The sequence below is a fragment of the Hetaerina americana genome, unplaced genomic scaffold (genome assembly GCF_022747635.1).
Source record: "Hetaerina americana unplaced genomic scaffold, ioHetAmer1.1.p SCAF_1, whole genome shotgun sequence".
Lineage (NCBI taxonomy): Eukaryota > Metazoa > Arthropoda > Insecta > Odonata > Calopterygidae > Hetaerina > Hetaerina americana.
In genome coordinates, this window is record NW_027286069.1 from 119,683,574 (window position 1) to 119,700,556 (window position 16,983).

Here is a 16,983-nt window from a genome sequence, read left to right on the forward strand (position 1 = left end):
ATAAAAATTGAAAAAGAATACCTTTCAATTTTAAATGACACCCATATGTCGAATGTCTTGAATAATGGAATATTAAGCTACTCTATGCGTGATTAAGTTGAATGCTTACATTTAACGAGTAAAACACGGCATGAATGAGCTAGTTGATCCGAGTTGAGAAGGTGCGCAAGTAGATCTATGCATTTGGCTTCCTTCAGGCTAGGACTTGAGAGCAATAATTTATTGAAGCTATGCTTTGCTGGCATGTCACTTAATTTATAACTTAAATCAAGGAGCATAATCTCTATTTCCAAAGCCATTTGCGGTTCAGCACGTTTCAGTCGCTGTCTCTCACAATTTCGATTGGAGTAAATATGTAGCGGGGTCGAAAATTCCATCAATGAAAATGATCATAGCAAATATAAAAGTAGATACTAGTTAATTTTTTCCTTTAGATATATATATGGCAACACCGTTTATTTACATTGCCATGCATGACCCGATTTCCGCATTACCAGCATAACGGGGTAGTTTTACACAGTAATGGAAGAAGAATAACAAGGTGTAGTGGGGGAGCGACCGGAAAACGCAAGAGCCTTCTTTGGACGGACCAATCGCACTAAAATGCTGACGTCATTCATTGTCGTCCGGGGGGCGGAGAGGGTTGAAGGGTAGAGGGGATGAGTAGGTTTGAAAACAAGTCGGTGTGGTGTTGTGTTACGGTGTGATCTTTGAGTTCGTATTTGTGTAAGATGGACTCTTTGAAAGAGCAAGTGATGATAAATCAGTTTGTGTTAGCAGCTGGCTGCGCCAGGGAACAGGCGAAGCAACTGCTACAAGCGGCACATTGGCAATTCGAGGTAATGTTTTTGTAAACAAATGTGGATCTTACATGAAAATGGCTGCGGGTGTGTATTGAGTTTGTGAGGGTTAATGGCTTTTGGTGGTCAAGGGTTTCAAGGTTGAGCCTCCGTAAACAACGTTGACACCAGTGAACTGAGTCACGATCTGAACTGAGATTTGATATACTGGCTATTATTTCTATTTAAAACGTGTCTAATAAATTTGCGTTTAGTGAGTGCCCATTGTTGCCGTTTGTAGACAATCGTCTTGGCCGAGACTGATCGTGCTTTAGCAGAATGAACTTGGTTGGATGTATTTTTAACGGTGAAGATTTTATTGTTATAATCACTTTTTTTGCGAATTAAACAACCATTTCTCTCTAATTATCTAAATTCATTGCAATATTTGCTTAGAGTTACGTATACATTTGATATAGACTATTTCATTACACTGGGGCACTGCATCCGGTTTCTCTAAGATAAGTGAAATTTTCAACCGGTTTATCATAACAGTCATTGGTTTCCTCGTTCAAGGTTAGGAGTCGCGTCGTAACAAGTAAATGTTTACGTAGTAGCAACGTACCTTGAAACCATGCTCAAAGAGTACCTATTGAAGTACGATCTTCCTATGGCTTTAGTTTGGCCATTTTCTGAACGTGGTCGTAGTCTACTCCTGATAATGTCTGAAGAAATTTTGCAAATTTATACCCCCTCGTAATGAATAAGAGTGCGATTTTCCCCTGAACTGGTGGGGAGGGGAAAGTTTATCGGTCAATCTCCGCGTGGATAATTAACATTGGGTTGCGTGCTACATAGGAGGAAACATTCAGCTCTGCCACTATTCGTGGCAATATATGAGATGTCGGCAATGTGCCAAGGCTAAAAGAGTTCTTATTCGAATGTGGATGAGCGACATTTGTTCCATTGTTTCTTTAGCTCTAAGTTTTAATGCAATTGGGCTTATGTGGATATTAATTTTATATTCGCGATGTTTTTTATTGTTACCTCTATTGAATGAAAAAATCTCTACCTGTTCCTTGTTGATTTTATGGAAAGGGGTGTGTCTTTGGTCCCTGTATGCGTAAGCTAGCTTATGAGATAGCTCATGTGAAGTCGAAGAGTCACGTGACTCTGTCGGTGAAGCGGGTGAAACCGTATGATTTTATTTGTTCGAGCGTTCTCGGACGTCTCCCGTATTGACTTGCCAGGAAATAGAATTTGTGAGTTGTCGGGATCGCTTCAGAAATAATTGTGGTTGCACCGAGGAATAAAATTTCGCTGGTGGCGGCCTTCAGCATTTTTAATTATAGAAACGGATAGGGGCGCCTTTTAATAAACAATATAACGGTATTATTATCACCCTCTTTTGGTGTCCTTGTATAATGATGTACGTGCTGGGCAATGTAATTATCACCGTTTATATTTTTTCTTGTGTAGAATGAAATAATGTTGGAAAGACGTTGCCAATAGTCGTAAATACCGAGGGCGTTATAATTATATTTTTCGCCCGGGGAAGGTGTTGTGCCCGATTTTCATACCATTAAACATTACGAAACAATTTAAATCGCTTTAAATTCGTTTGGATTAATAAATCTTATCTGTTTGCGGTTTTTTATGATGCACTATGATAAGTAGTTTCAGAATAGAGGAGTTGGTTAGGGTGCATACAAATGGCGTTCTTTTACCGATTTATTTTAAGAAACGCGACAGAAAACCATGCTTTTATCAATTTTGTTCAATATACAGCCCCGTAAAGAAATAAACCTGAGACCGGTATCGAAAAATGATTACCAGGTACACGACGGATAATGTTCATTAAATCGACGTAGTTCACCGTACATCATATTATTCTAGTTGGCTTCAGGGAAGTGTAGAAGTGTTTATATCTGAATAAACGTGCGCTTCCGAAATTGTCATGGGCGTGCTAGTATTTTTCATTCACTGTTTTGTTATTGATCGAATTGAAGAATGTGACTTGCTCACATATTTGGCAAAGGCGACGTCATTATAAAAGTTGTGTGTGGTTAATCGAATAGTATTTGTATTTTTTAAAAGGAATATTTTGAATTCATAAAAAACTTTAATTTTTCGCAAAGACACGCTTTGTTTCCGCGTCTTTGCGAAATCTTTGCTATCACTTGGAGATTTACAAGCACTGGTTAAATGTATATTGCGAAAGTGCTAACATGTACTGAAGCAATCTTAAAGGACAATTAATTCCATGTTTCTTGAGGATATAATTGTCACAAGCTTTTTTTACTACCCTTTAATTTTTGATGAAACAACCCGCGCCTTTGTATTATTAACTCATAGAAAGTGCTTAGTGAAGGATTATCGTAAAATATGAATGAAAAAACTTTACGTTGCGTAAAAAGAAATTTAAAAAATAATTTTTAGTCAATTTGAGAAGCAAAAACCTTTTGAAACCAATCATCGGGGTCGGTGTTATGCTTTAAATTGATTATCTTACTGTGTAATATCGAGAGTGGGTTCATCGGAAATAAACGAGGCATTAAATTTTAACATTCTATTTCTAAATATTAAACTAAGCCAGATTCAAGGGAAATGGGTCGTGCAACTAAAATAATTGACTGGAATTTTATGTTCAGTACGAGAGCATCAAAAGTGTTTCTGGGGCAGCATCCTTCTTCTATTAATAATAATAAGTTTATTTGTCCAGAGACTGCATCACACAAAAAATTGTACACATAGTATAGGACACGTCAAGGCTTTAAATATGACTAGGCAAGTCAAGACACGTTAAGGCATTAAAATGACATATTATATTAAATATAACAAGGCACGTCAAGACACATCAAGCCTTTAGATATCACATATGATAGTTAAATGTAATTATAGGTAATTCACGTACTTTATTTGACGTACAATTTATTCTTACATTGTGATACATATTGTATTAATACAATAATATATACAATGATACACAATGTAATACATATACCTATTCTAAGTTTCATGTTCCATGAAATTCCTAATAGAATAGAACAAATTCCTTTGAAGAAAAGCTCTCAATTTCCTTTTAAATAGACAAATGTTTGTGCTGGATTTCAGGTCCTCATTTAGCTTATTAAACATAAGGAGACCCATAGATTTAGGGCCTAGTGCGGTGGTTCTAGTTCTTACGTAAGTTCAGTGCAGATCATTTTTAGACCTGGTCCCATAGTGGTGAATACCACAATTTGTGTCATACATTGAAAGTTTTACAAAAGTGTACACTAGTAATACATAGATATAAATACATGGCAAAGGTAAAATGTTCAATTTATGGAATAATGGACGACAAGGAGCATTATGCTCTGCTTTGGCAATTAGGCGTACGGCTCGCTTTTGAATTTTAAATATTGTGTCTGCAAGCGGAGAAGAACCCCAGAAAAGGATACTATATCCTATACAGGAGTAGATATTTGCATAATATATTGACATAAGGACATCCATTGTTACAGTAAACCTGATGCTTCTGATAGGGAAGCAAATGGTATTCAGTTTTTTTCCCAGGTGACATATATGCTCCCACCAAGACAACCACTCGTCTAGAACTATTCCTAGGAATTTTGCATGGGGCGCTTGGGGAATTAGTTTTCCACTTGATTCAATTGCAAAAGTGGCCATGTTTTTGTTTTTATTTGCAAAGTAAAGTAGTTGAGACTTTTGCCCTATGCAATTGGTTTTACCAGGTTGTGATTAAATGATGACAGGCCTTATCATCTAACGAATTCAAAGTTAACTTTAAAGCTAAAACGGACTGGATAAAAATTATAAGCCTGTAAGACATTGACTATGGCATTGAAAACAGAGGAAACATAATGCTATGCACAGGAAATGCTTATTCAATAATTTTAAAATTCTCAATCCTCCGTTCTCTTTTTTCAAGAAAGTTGCAATGTATATGGAGCATTGTAAATTCTAATGATTTGATTCTGCTATGCATTAGAGGAGTTAGCTATGAAAAGTGGCCTTTGAATTATTGCTGTAAAGAGCTATAGATGCGGATATTTTTCAGGACTCATATGGTTAGTGACATGTATGATAAACTCTGTTCTGGAAAGTTCTATCCAGTTCTATCGTTGGTGACTAATTAGGTACATGAGTAGTTTTCAGGGCATTTTAATAAGCTAAACTGATAAGTTTGTATAGCAACTATGTGCTGTGTCAGTGGCTTAATAATAGTATGCCTTTATATTTTCAATTACTATATCTATTCGGGAGATTCCAGTAGATTAACTGTTCACAGTAGATTCCAGTAGATTAACTGTGAACAGTTAATCTACTGGAAGTATATGCAAAAAATCTAATGGAGTTTGGCATTAACATATGCAAAAATGGCATGAATGATTTGACATATAATTATGTTGAACGCTTATTTTTCAAATTGCAAAGGAAATATTAGGATTTCTGATATGCACATTTGTAATTGCAAAAAAATGCATAATTGTTGGTGATTATTGTCTTCATTGATTAAAGATGGGAAGCTGAGGGACTGTGTGGAAAGGGTGGAATCTAGTGGGTGAAGATTGCTTGCTAAAGCTGAGGTCAGAGAATTAAGGAATCATCCCGCGAGATCTGTTAAAGGCAAATTAACATATATGTAAAATCTATCAATGTCAATCTATGTCAAAATATATTTTGATGAAGCATGGCACACCCAAACACTAGTTTGACTTTCAACAAAGAAATTAGAGTGATCACTGGATTAGCTCAAGGAAGAAATAAATCAAAATGAACTCAAGGGTGGACATCCAGTAATAAATGCAGAACTTTGTGATCAAGAATTAGGAAACAATAAAGATGTATATACCCCAATTATGAATTCACTGCAACAGTCTGTTAGAATCCGAGCAAAATATCAAACACTGCAAGCAGCATTAAGACACCAACATTTGATACATTTATAAGGTAAAGAGGATTAAAACTTTCTGAAGAACAAAATCAACAATCAATTGTTCCCGGCTCAACTTTGTGGAAATTCATGTTTATTAAATGAAGAATACAATGTATCTTTCCACTGTCCTTTAATTCAGGTACAACTAGTTTCAACGCTCAAGCATCATCATCAGGTACAAATGAATCAAGCCGCAGTCCGTTTATATGCCATTCGTGAGGGAGAGGAGGAGTGGGTGAGAGAGAGGGGGGAGAAGGAGGGGAAAGAAAGTGGGGTTGGTATCGGCGTTGATGGGGAGGGGTGTTAAGCATCAGGAAAGGTGATTGGTTGGTTTACATTGGGGTGGGGGGGTTTGTTGGGTCTATCTGTGAGGGAAAGGTGTTCTTCCAGGATTGGGGAGAGGTATTCAAACAATAAATCGTTAACCAAATGACACGTTTTTAAGTTCTTCCTGATTTCCAGCTCTTCCCACTTGTCCATCCTCATTCCTTTTTCACTCTGGTGTAAGAGTTCTGGGTTGAAATCACTCCCATGGTTTTCTTCCCATAGATGCTTGGCGAAGTGTGATGGCTTAAGGTCACAGTTCCTGAAACAGCGTTTATGTTCCTCCGCCCGTGTTTTTAATGATCTCCCCGTTTGACCTATATATATAGCACTACAGTCCCCACAAGTTAACTTACAAATGCCACTTTTATTTTGTGTACATATTTTGTCTTTTGTAGTATCCAAGAATGATTTTAAGTTATTCGTATTGTAAAAAGCTACTCGAAATTTCTCCCTAGGAAAAAGGTTGACTAACTTTTGTGAAATCAATCCATAATATGGGAGTTTGCACCATTTGTAACCTATTTCCTCCACATTAATTGGTTTGAACAAAAGATAACTAGCCTCCCTTTTGAACTCCCTCTTCAGAGAGCTGACGTATTTCCAATCTATGTTAGGAGTGAAAAATTCCAGTGATTTCTGTGCACAGCTCTCTAAGAAAGGTCCTCCAAACATATACTAGTGTCATTTGATGTCAAAAACCTTCTCACAAACATCCTGGTTTTGGAAGCATTGGTAGTGGTGCCATCACATATCGCATAAACTTTCCACTTTTCATTTCCTACTAAACAGACTGCTGGCCATTCCTCTTTCCAAAAGTAATTTTGTTAAAGAACTCAAAACGATGAAAGGTTTAGCAATGAAAAATGGCTACAAAGAAAATTTAATTGATAAAAAACTGCAAAGAAGATGTTCCTTTAAAGCATACAATTGTTTGTTCAAACCAATGAATGTGGAGGAAATAGGTTACAAATGGTACAAACTCCCATATTATGGATTGATGGCTTTTGTATGGCTTTGAAACTTGACCATTGAGGCAAGAGGATAAATATAGATTAAAGGCTTTAGATGAGTGAGCATGTAGAAGAAAGGAGAAAATAAAATGGACTGAAATGAGGACAGTCCTAGTGCGTCCTAGTCCTAGGCGTGATAGGGGAAGGCAGTAGGGGGTAGAAGGCAGGGCAAATGGATGCTGGAAATACTGAGGGGCAGTGGGATGCGCGCAGATGTTTAGTCTTGGGAACTGAGCCTGAGCTTATGTTTAAAAATCAAAATTTTTTATCACTCTTTCAAATATTCCTACCTGCAAAGAACAATTAAAGCAATGTTGCATTTTTAACTCCTATAAATCTTTTAAAAATGGTGTACATTATAATTACATTTTGAAAATAGTTTGTAGTTTATACTTACATGACTGAGAATTAAATGAAATTTAAGGTTATGCATTGGTTAGTGGGTCGCGGTAGTCCTGTGGGTAGAGCATTGGACTGCTGACCGGAGGGTCCCGGGTTCGATTCCTGGGCAAGCCTCTCTGGGCACCTGCAGCTCCACCCAAGCTAAAGTGATTTTTCGGGTACCAGATCTTCCTGGGAAACCATAGTTCTTACAGGGAAAGGAACTGGCCCCCAATACCCTGCTACTGCGTGAATTTCACATGCCTTAGTACTGGGTGAACTCTACCATCACCTACCAAACCGACCTTCGGGTTGATTACTGTTGTTATGGTTTTTTATGGTATGGATTAGTGATGATTGTTGTAGAGCCCCTGAATTTAAATATGTAGTTATGAAATGTAATGATTGGTGTCATACTCATGGTTGTGTACACTTGCAGTTTAAAATTATTTTCTGCAATATTTATTAAGTTTATGCCTTACGGAAAACAAAGTCACAAGATGATTTCGCCTATTTCAAGCCAAGGGTTTGTCTCAACGGGCCAGATCGCTGATAGCACAGGAGGGCAGGCAGGACACATTCTTTTACATATTCGTGCATAAAAATATTTTCTATTAATCACTTGCAATGTATGTCACAAATACCTTCTTTTGTCACATAAAAGTGTTTGGCTGGCCTGTTGGCAATGGACAGGGCACCAATGCCATAGACTTTTAAGGCAAGGCAATTCTTGGATTCCTATCCCACTTAGGATTTGAGTGATTGGGCCTTTTCTTTCTTTCCCTTTGAGTGCTGGTAGGAGATGTAAGTTGATTACTATCATGAAAGTGTCGATCTATTCATGTCACATTGAAAATGTTTCACACTGTTCATGATTGGTATGTCTCCACATGGTATATTATATTTACATAATGGTTGAATAATTGGTAATATTTTTATTTTATACTCTTTTTGTAATTACAGCCCCTTATCTCCTGGAATACACTGGAATTGAGATTCCACTAAATTTATGTATGAATGTTTTATATTGCATTGACTAGCAGATAATATTGTTTGCCATTAGTTGATTTCGGGCAGCACCAGAGAAATTTTGTCTCGTAGAGAGAATTATAATCCATATTATATTCAGGCATATAATTACCATAAAGTGAGTAATATGAGCGACCCTGAGTTATGTCAAATTGTTCTGATGAGTCAATTTCATTTATTTCAGAAGCACCTGATATAAATTTTAGCGGGAGAATTCACATTTTTAGAACATATTTCTAAATTATGATAGAATAATGAAAAATGATAAATAATGAAAGGGGAGCCTATCATTCACTGGGCAGTTCTCCAGTAAGCAGTGCATTTATTTGCACTTTTCTTTCTGGCCCAAGAAATATATTCACTTTGCTCGAAAATATTTTGAATAGTCATCTAGTGATCCCGTTTGTGAATCCATTGAACCCATCTTTGTCTGTATAATTGATTAGAGATTGCTAATCTCTTCACGATGGGGCATTTTTCATTCAATGCAAGAGTTTTGGCTCTGAAATTCATTGCTAATATAGTTCATAAATTTTATTCTTTACAGACAGCACTTAGCATCTTCTTCCAAGAGGCAGCCATACCTAGCTGTCACCATCAAGCACCAGGAACACACTTTGGCCAGGTGAAATATTTCCTCTCCGGTTATAGTATTAGATTTTAAGTGAGGCGACTGACAAGTGAGGTCATTTGCACCACTGGGGATGGATGGGGAAGGATTAAAGGTGGAGGGAAACCTTCCGTCGCCATTAGCCTTAACGTCCCCTCTGACGGACGGCAGTGCTCTCCTCAAAGCACCTCAAGTAGGGATCGGGATACCACTGAAAAATATCTGCCACCTCCAGGATTCGAACCCAGGTCCTCTGGGTTGGAATTCAGCAAGTTAGCCACTGCACCATCCCGATCCCTCATTTCCTCTCCAGTAATATACTTGGATAAGTACGAATTTTCAGCTTTCAAATTGAACGAATTCAGCCTCTTCAAATGACCAGTTCACATTTTAATTAAACGAATCATTTGCATGCTTAGATATTCATGGCATGATCCACTGTTCCTGCTGCTTGCATCCTGGTCTGCATCTCTCTTTGCAACTTATGAAAATTAATCGCTTTTTAGTATTCCACATTTTTCATCGCATCCACTTCCACAGGTTTTAATGTACAAATGGCATTTTCAAGAGGTTTCTACTCTTTTCTCATCGTTGGATGTCTTCAGTATTCATCTCCATTCACATGCTGCCTTTCATGCTATGATACACCGTATATAACTTCCATCCCTTTAGCAGAATCGAAGATTCTCAAAGGACTAAACACCATTTAACTCATAGGCTCTCCAAACGAAATTAATGAATAACTTATTGTAAAGCTGCTGGAATGATTATTCCAAAGTATCTCCATTGTCCACCAGCCTTTTAGCTAATACCTTTTCCAGTATAAATTCGACTAAGTTATCCTTTGTAAAGAAATTGACTTACAAATTATAAGTAATGATTTCCAAAGTCAATGTTAAAGTTTGTTTTTGTAGTCTTTTTAGCAGTTGGTAAATGCATATTTCATTCTAAAGATTTCAATATGACGATAAAAGTGGTGCTTAATTATTACACTGTGGATCACTGGACTGGCAATGTATATATTTTGGTCAACCTGGAAGGAAAGTGACAGGATGAGGAACATTATAAATCCTTCTACAATTGTGACTTGTAATTTTTTGATAATTATTTAATTGATATGACCCATTCATCCAATTTTAATGCCAAGGTTTTACATGTGTGTGACAAAGGAGCTAAACTAAACTTTTGCACACCATTCATGGTTTTGAGTTGACCTTGCTTGTTTCCTCCATTGTTTTTTCACCTATTAACTTTCCTCCTTCCCCAGCACCTCCCCCACTTCCCGTTGCGTATTCAGTGGGCGCAACGCATTTGGCAGGGAGAACATTTCAAAACCCTCTTAAAAATGGCCTTTGCTCTAAAAACAATTTGACGTTTAGGAATAATAAATAAAATATATTACCGTATGATTAATTTACACAAAGTGTCACACATCAACAAAGTGACCTTGCTGACAAATGCTTGAATCCTAAGTTGTTGTTATGTATTTTATAACATGTCTTTGAAATGTATGTAGTAGGTAAGAATACCCAAGTATTATTCAGCGTGTTACATATGGTATATAAGATAATGATGCCCTAGTGACTACCTTGCTTTTTTTAAAATGTATGGTTAAGTTCTCAGACCAGAAGCTGAATTAGGAGATTGCATGAGTACATATTAAGAAATATAGATTCAATTGTTTATCTCAATTACTCAGAAATGCAAATCTATATCATGGTGTAGCATTTGAATAGGCATGGAAAAACTTTGCATATGCTATCATCATTTAATATATGAAGTTAAAAGTGTGTACTAATTTAAAGTCAAGTGGTGAAAACATCTTTCTTTCTGATATTTCAATATGGTTAAATATATCTATCAAAATAAATTCATTTTCATAATTTGTTGAGAATCTTTGAAAAAAGTTCCATTCAGGTAACTCTGTGATGTTAATTGTTGTTGTTTTTAAAAAATAATCAGGTGTGCACTCCATGCAACACCCCTGCCACTCCTCCTAATTTCCCTGACGCCCTGCTTGCGTTCTCCAAGATGTCGACAGCAGATAGGAGTGTGCCGTCACCTTCAGGTGAGTTGCCATGCCACTGCATGCGTGCTATGTTTTAGAAGCCATTGGCATATTTTTGCTAACTCAAATAGAAAAATAATCTAATTGATCAGGGTAATGTTAAGTTAACTGCATCACTGAAAAGTACATGATTCAAATAAAAATTGGAGGTACTGATTTAGGCTCTCTCTAGATAAAAATGAGACCTCTAATGTCAGATCAGGATGTATATTGTGGAACTTTTGCATTTAATTGCCTCGGGCAGAAATGGTTGTTGCCAAAATTCACATCTCTTTTTGGTCTTTTGCCTAGAGGAGTATAGTAGTATTAATGGTGGAAATGTGGCAATTAGCACCACTTCAAATGATAACCTATTAATGGTAAATTTCCATGATAGAGGAGTAAAGTCTTTCCATGCTATGGACTGCTTACTGGATCTTCCCCTCAAAATAAGGGTCACTCTAATAATAACAGTAATGATGAACAGCTGATCCGACTTTGAAACATATATATGACCCAAAAGGAGTCAAAAGGATTCCAGAAAAAGTGGAAAACGACTATGGTCCCAAAAGTAATAGGACTGAGTCGAAAAAAACATTTATGGCTAGAATCGATAAATTCACTCAAAAGTCTTTGAAGTAGCCCCCTTGTGCCTCCGCACCCACACACCGCTGCCAGCGGGTCTAGCCACGCCTTGTCCTATGGCTTCTGGAAGGTGACGCCCAGAATGCTGCTCAGGTATGTCGTCACGGCCTGTTGTGGCGCTCCCTATCGAGCCGTGGGGACATCCTTTCGGAATGGATTCGAGGCGGGGGAAAGAGAAGAAATCTGATGGTGGATTATCTAAAAAATTTGGAACCTCCCTCTCATGGTTAAGAAATTCTTGGCAGTTTTGCGTGCGAGTTTCCTTTTGTTCATCCGAGGGCACTCGCGGCACTGACTTTGCACACACCTTCCTCATGCCCATGTGTTTGGTCACAAGTCAACACACATCGCTCTTAGGGATGCCAAGTTCACCAGACACCATGCGAACACTTAATCTGTGATCCCTGACCAACAAATCCCTTTTGAGGTCAAAGGGCGTCCCGATGAACGTTTGGCGTCTTCAGCATCTTCTCTCCATTCCTCCCGAAACAACTTGTGCCGCTCAAAACTACCAGATCAACCAATTGGGGTTATCCCTACCATCAGCTGCTTTGAGCATGTCATGTTTCTCCCAGTTTCACGCAAAATTTGATGGCTGTTCCAATAACCAGTTCATGACAGAATGAAATGAGGTCACGTTATAGAGGTTTCGCAAACAAATGATCTACACTCCAAAAATGCTGAGAGCCAAATGCCTCCAGCCTTTTGTGAGACTCTTGTCCCTGGAACCCAGCCGGAGAAACTACCGCCAATCCATCCATCTCTCTGTGAAAAAATAAGTCCAGCTACTTTTGGGACAGACCTTGTACTCTATATATAAATAGTAAACAAAGGAGGAATTGCCTATAGTAAAACTATATGGAGAACATTGTAAAACTGGTCCAATGAGCAAATGTTGGACGGCATTTTATGAGAAGTAGTTTGATGGCCTTCTTTAACCAAAATCATTGCATTGCCATTCTTGATGCTGGATATGCAAAAAGCATCAACTATTTTGAATTCTACAGCTTTTGGAAAGGTCAGCTCATCATCATTTATACAGTGTTCACATGAACGTACAATATTAGGGTCCACCATGTCGAGAACAATTTCAAGTCCTAATAAGTTGTAGTGAACTCATTGGCATTGAAAACAGAAAAGACACGTCGCTTTTGGAGTTACCTGATAGCATGTGAGGAACAGTTGGCTTGAGGAAGCATTCCGGCAAACTTTTGGGAAAAAATATGGCGTAACAAAGACATGATTGGGCCTAAAGAATGGGTTGGAAACCATACCTTTAAAATTTATATCAACAGACTTTATAAAAGATATGTATGACCCTTTAGTCACCTTCAATTGTTCTATATCAACCTCGTTAAATATTACCTAGTACCAAGTCTTCAACTATAATTTAAATATTCTCTCCTATTTTCCCTGTGAATGAATACTACCTTGATCAAAAATTTCCCGGAATTTATTCAGAAAATTAAAAATACAAGTTTATTCATCTAAATCTATATTGTCCCCTTCAAAGTAATCCCCATCGACTGCAACACACTTATGCCAGCGCTTGATCCAATCCTCGAAACATTTTTTATATTCGGTTTTCGGTATGTCCATCAGTGCTTCCTGCGATTTTTCCATTACTTCCTCTCGGCTGCTAAAACGCGTTCCCCGTAATGGTTTTTTAACTCGATTGAACAGAAAGAAGTCACAGGGAGCCAAATCAGGTGAATTCGGTGGCTGTTGGATGGTATTTGTTGCATTTTTCGTCAAAAAATTACGAATAATGATAGCACTGTGCGACGGTGCGTTATCATGGTGCAAAATCCACGAGTTTTCTGCCCACATTTCTGGTCTCTTTCGGCGAATTGCTTCACGCAAACGTCTCATAACGCCCAAATAATACTCTTTGTTTACTGTCTGGCCTTCTGGCAAAAATTCATGATGCACTACACCGTTGTAATCCATGAAAACCGTCAGCATTGCCTTCTTTTTTGACTGAAAACGACGTGGTTTTTTTGGTCTCGGCTCATTTGGTGAACGCCATTCACTTGCCTGATGTCTGGATTGCGTGTCGTACTCATAAACCCACGTCTCGTCTCCAGTAATGATCCTTTTGATGAATGTGGGATCGGATTCAGCCTCGCAAATCATGTCTTTTGCGACGTCAACACGGTCTCTTTTTTGCATGAAATACAGGTCTTTTGGCACCAACTTTGCTGCTACACGACGGAAACCCAAGTCATTAACCACAATGTCTTGGGCGGATCCATAGGCAATGTTCAAGTCCTCCGCTATTTCTCTGATGGTTAATTTGCGGTTATTGACCAACATTTCTTTTACTTTATCAATTTTTTCACCGACTTTCGATGTCGATGGTCTGCCACTGCGTTCATCATCTTCGATTGACTCACGACCACTTCTGAACCGCTCGTGCCACTGGTAAACGACCGTTTTTTTTAGAGAATCGTTGCCGAAACACTTTTCCAACATTTCCAACGTCCGTGCGCCACTAAATCCGTTTTTTACGCAAAATTTAATACAAGTTCGTTGTTGCAAATTTAAATCCATTTCTGAAATTGTAAAAAATCGCCAACACACACAGAGATAGATGTACTCTTGGCTACGTAACTTTTGCAAATGTCAAGTTATGACACTAAGATTTAAAGGGAATATGAACAACAGATGTACCAATTTAACAAAAAAAAACAGAACTCAAATCGGAACGATGGGAGCGCCACACGGTGGTTATTCCGCGAACTTTTTGATCAAGGTAGTATGGAATTTTTTTGGGATGTTCCATCAACAAAGGTCTTTCCAATAACTGGATGAAATCTTGATTTGCACTTTTGGCCAGATACAGCCCCTCAATTCTGACTCTCTTTGTGTTGCATCCATGACTCTCAAACACTCTCTCATTGGAAAATCATGCAGTGCAATGAATAGTGGACAATTACTTCTCTCGGACTAATTATACTCTCTTGTCCACTATTTAGAGACGTAGGCACATGAGACATACTATAAGCGCCCAGTGAAAGATTTAAAATATTCATGAGAGTGGATGCTGGATGCACTTTCATTCATTTGGAGCTGTTAAGGAACTGAACCACTATGAGAATCCGCGTGACTAATATTTTGTTTGTTTGGAAGTCTAGAGATATCGTTGATAGTTGTATCAGCATCCAGATGAGTTTCGGCAGGTTAAATGCCGGACATTACAGGTCAAGGGTGACATAATTACAGAATTAGGAAAAACCATCTTGAGTTAAATTACATCTGTTAGTACAGGTACTGGCATAACAATAGTTTGTGATGTTTTAGAATTTTGAAGGAAGTGCTGGCATTTTGTCTTCATCATTCAGTATTAATGCATAGTTAGGAGATAGCCCTGTTTCCACTTGTGTGTCCACTAAAATCCTGCTAATTTGATTTGGATTTTGTTCTTCTGCGTTTTTGACGCAGGTCCCTATTCTACATCTCCTGCTCAGCAACAGGGTCTGCCCATGGGACGACATGCCCAGCAGACCCATCCAGTACATCATGTACAAGCAGCAACTGGAGGGCATGGCACAGAGCCTCAAAGATAACTCTTCCCAATTTCCCAGAGGAGAAGGTGTTGACAATGTATGGGTGAACTGGACGGCCTACTCCTGGTGGGTGGTTGGCGGCTGTGGGGGGTGTCCTGCTGTGAGTGAGCAAAGGCTGGGATGGCGCACTGGGGTGGATGAATGAAGTGTATGGCATCACTGCAGAGCACAGCATCTGAAGCCAAAGAAGGCATTTCTCAAATATCTGGTGGTTTCCTCCTCCCCCACACTGTATGGTGGGGATGTGGGCCACAAGTTGTAATCTAAGCCTATCTTGATTTGGCAGTGGATGTAATAATGTGTACCCTAGAGAATGGTTGAGTGAGTAGCCTTTCCTCACTCCCTAACATGCTGCATTCTGTACTATAATAGATGTAATAATAATAATAATGAAGATGATGATACTATTATTATAATGGGTGGGAGCGTGGTGACAGTGCCAATGACGGAGGAAGCATTGAAGACTGGAAGTTTTGAAGCAACTCTCTGGAGGATGTAGTCGTTGAGGAATGCTACGGAATTCAAACTACTTTGATGTTCAGTGGTGTCATCGGCAGATGAAGTGATCTGCTAGTGCTATCTGCATGTTTTTATTATTTGACCTTACAAAGGTTAATTAGTCATCCAAATTTTGGATCCCCTGAATTGCTTTGCGTATTGATGCCCGGCACCAGGGGAGAGTGATACCCTATTATGAATAAGTGTAGTGCGGAAGACGCTCATATTCTAGAGCTTTAAACTTAGTGTACAAATTGTGGGGTTCCAGGCAAGTGGCGGTTGTTCGTAGGAAGTCATCTCAGAGTGAAATTAAGCAATTGGTCTTCGTCACGGGAGAGCTCTCTTCTCTCGTCTCCATACTCTGTGCTTGCCCTGGGGTGTGTCATTAGTCTCAATTTTTCCCTTTTTCCTTCGCCAAATAAACATATAGCTGTGCTAATTGACTCAATTGAAGGTAGTCCTGGTGGGGTGCTCGTGATTATGAGTGATGTAGCAGATTGATAGAAATGGTTGCAGTCCAATGGAGTGAAGAAGATAAACTGAAAGTGATTGAAAAGGATAGCTCTGGGCCTAGTAAGAAGAGAGATAGTGCTGGATTATCATTCAACTCATAAGACTTAATTGTATGAAACTCTATGGAATGTTCTTTAACTTGGTAACCATCGGCTGGAATGGAGTTTTTGTTCCAAGGTATTTATGGGTGTTTAATTTGAGTGAGAAGAATTCACTATATATTGCACTATAATTGTTGCCTGAGAGTAACTGCAAGAATGTAAAGAATACAAGCAGTTTCTGTTATATTGTTGTTTTCTTTGAATGCTTAATCTAAGTCAGAATTCTACTCATGTTTTCACTTAATTAGCTGTGGGTATAGCCCATAATTTCATAGAAGAGTGGTCGGCCCCATGCCTTTGGGGAATTTATCCATTATGACATTGGCCGATGAAGGAATATTTGTTTTAATTTTGAATAAAATTTGTTTGCACTAGTTTAACTGATTGTCCTAATAATTATTATTTTCTATATGAATATGTTGATATGCCTAAAAATATATGAGCTTTGAGTATATGCAAAATACAATATGTATATACAAATACCTGATCAAGGGAGTAATTGGTAGAACTATTTATTTTAATTTTCATTTGT

The 16,983-nt window shown here is 38.2% G+C and overlaps 1 protein-coding gene across 1 annotated transcript; it reads left to right on the forward strand.

Moving 5' to 3' along the window:
* The first annotated feature begins 640 nt into the window (after positions 1-640).
* LOC139687030 (UBA-like domain-containing protein 1) lies at positions 641-16,831 on the forward strand. Its single transcript, XM_071584135.1, has 4 exons — positions 641-839; positions 9,016-9,093; positions 11,041-11,146; positions 15,215-16,831. Exons 1-4 carry the CDS (start codon positions 732-734, stop codon positions 15,337-15,339), a joined length of 417 nt encoding a protein of 138 aa, XP_071440236.1. The 5' UTR covers positions 641-731; the 3' UTR covers positions 15,340-16,831.
* Positions 16,832-16,983: the final 152 nt, after the last annotated feature.

What these genes read in the sequence shown, in the direction of transcription:
- LOC139687030 (XM_071584135.1), top strand. Translation starts at nt 732, where the DNA reads ATGGACTCTTTGAAAGAGCAAGTGATGATAAATCAGTTTGTGTTAGCA. An exon ending in CGGCACATTGGCAATTCGAG is followed by an intron (nt 840 to 9,015) that starts GTAATGTTTTTG and finishes TATTCTTTACAG; the next exon opens with ACAGCACTTAGCATCTTCTT. An exon ending in GAGTGTGCCGTCACCTTCAG is followed by an intron (nt 11,147 to 15,214) that starts GTGAGTTGCCAT and finishes TTTTTGACGCAG; the next exon opens with GTCCCTATTCTACATCTCCT.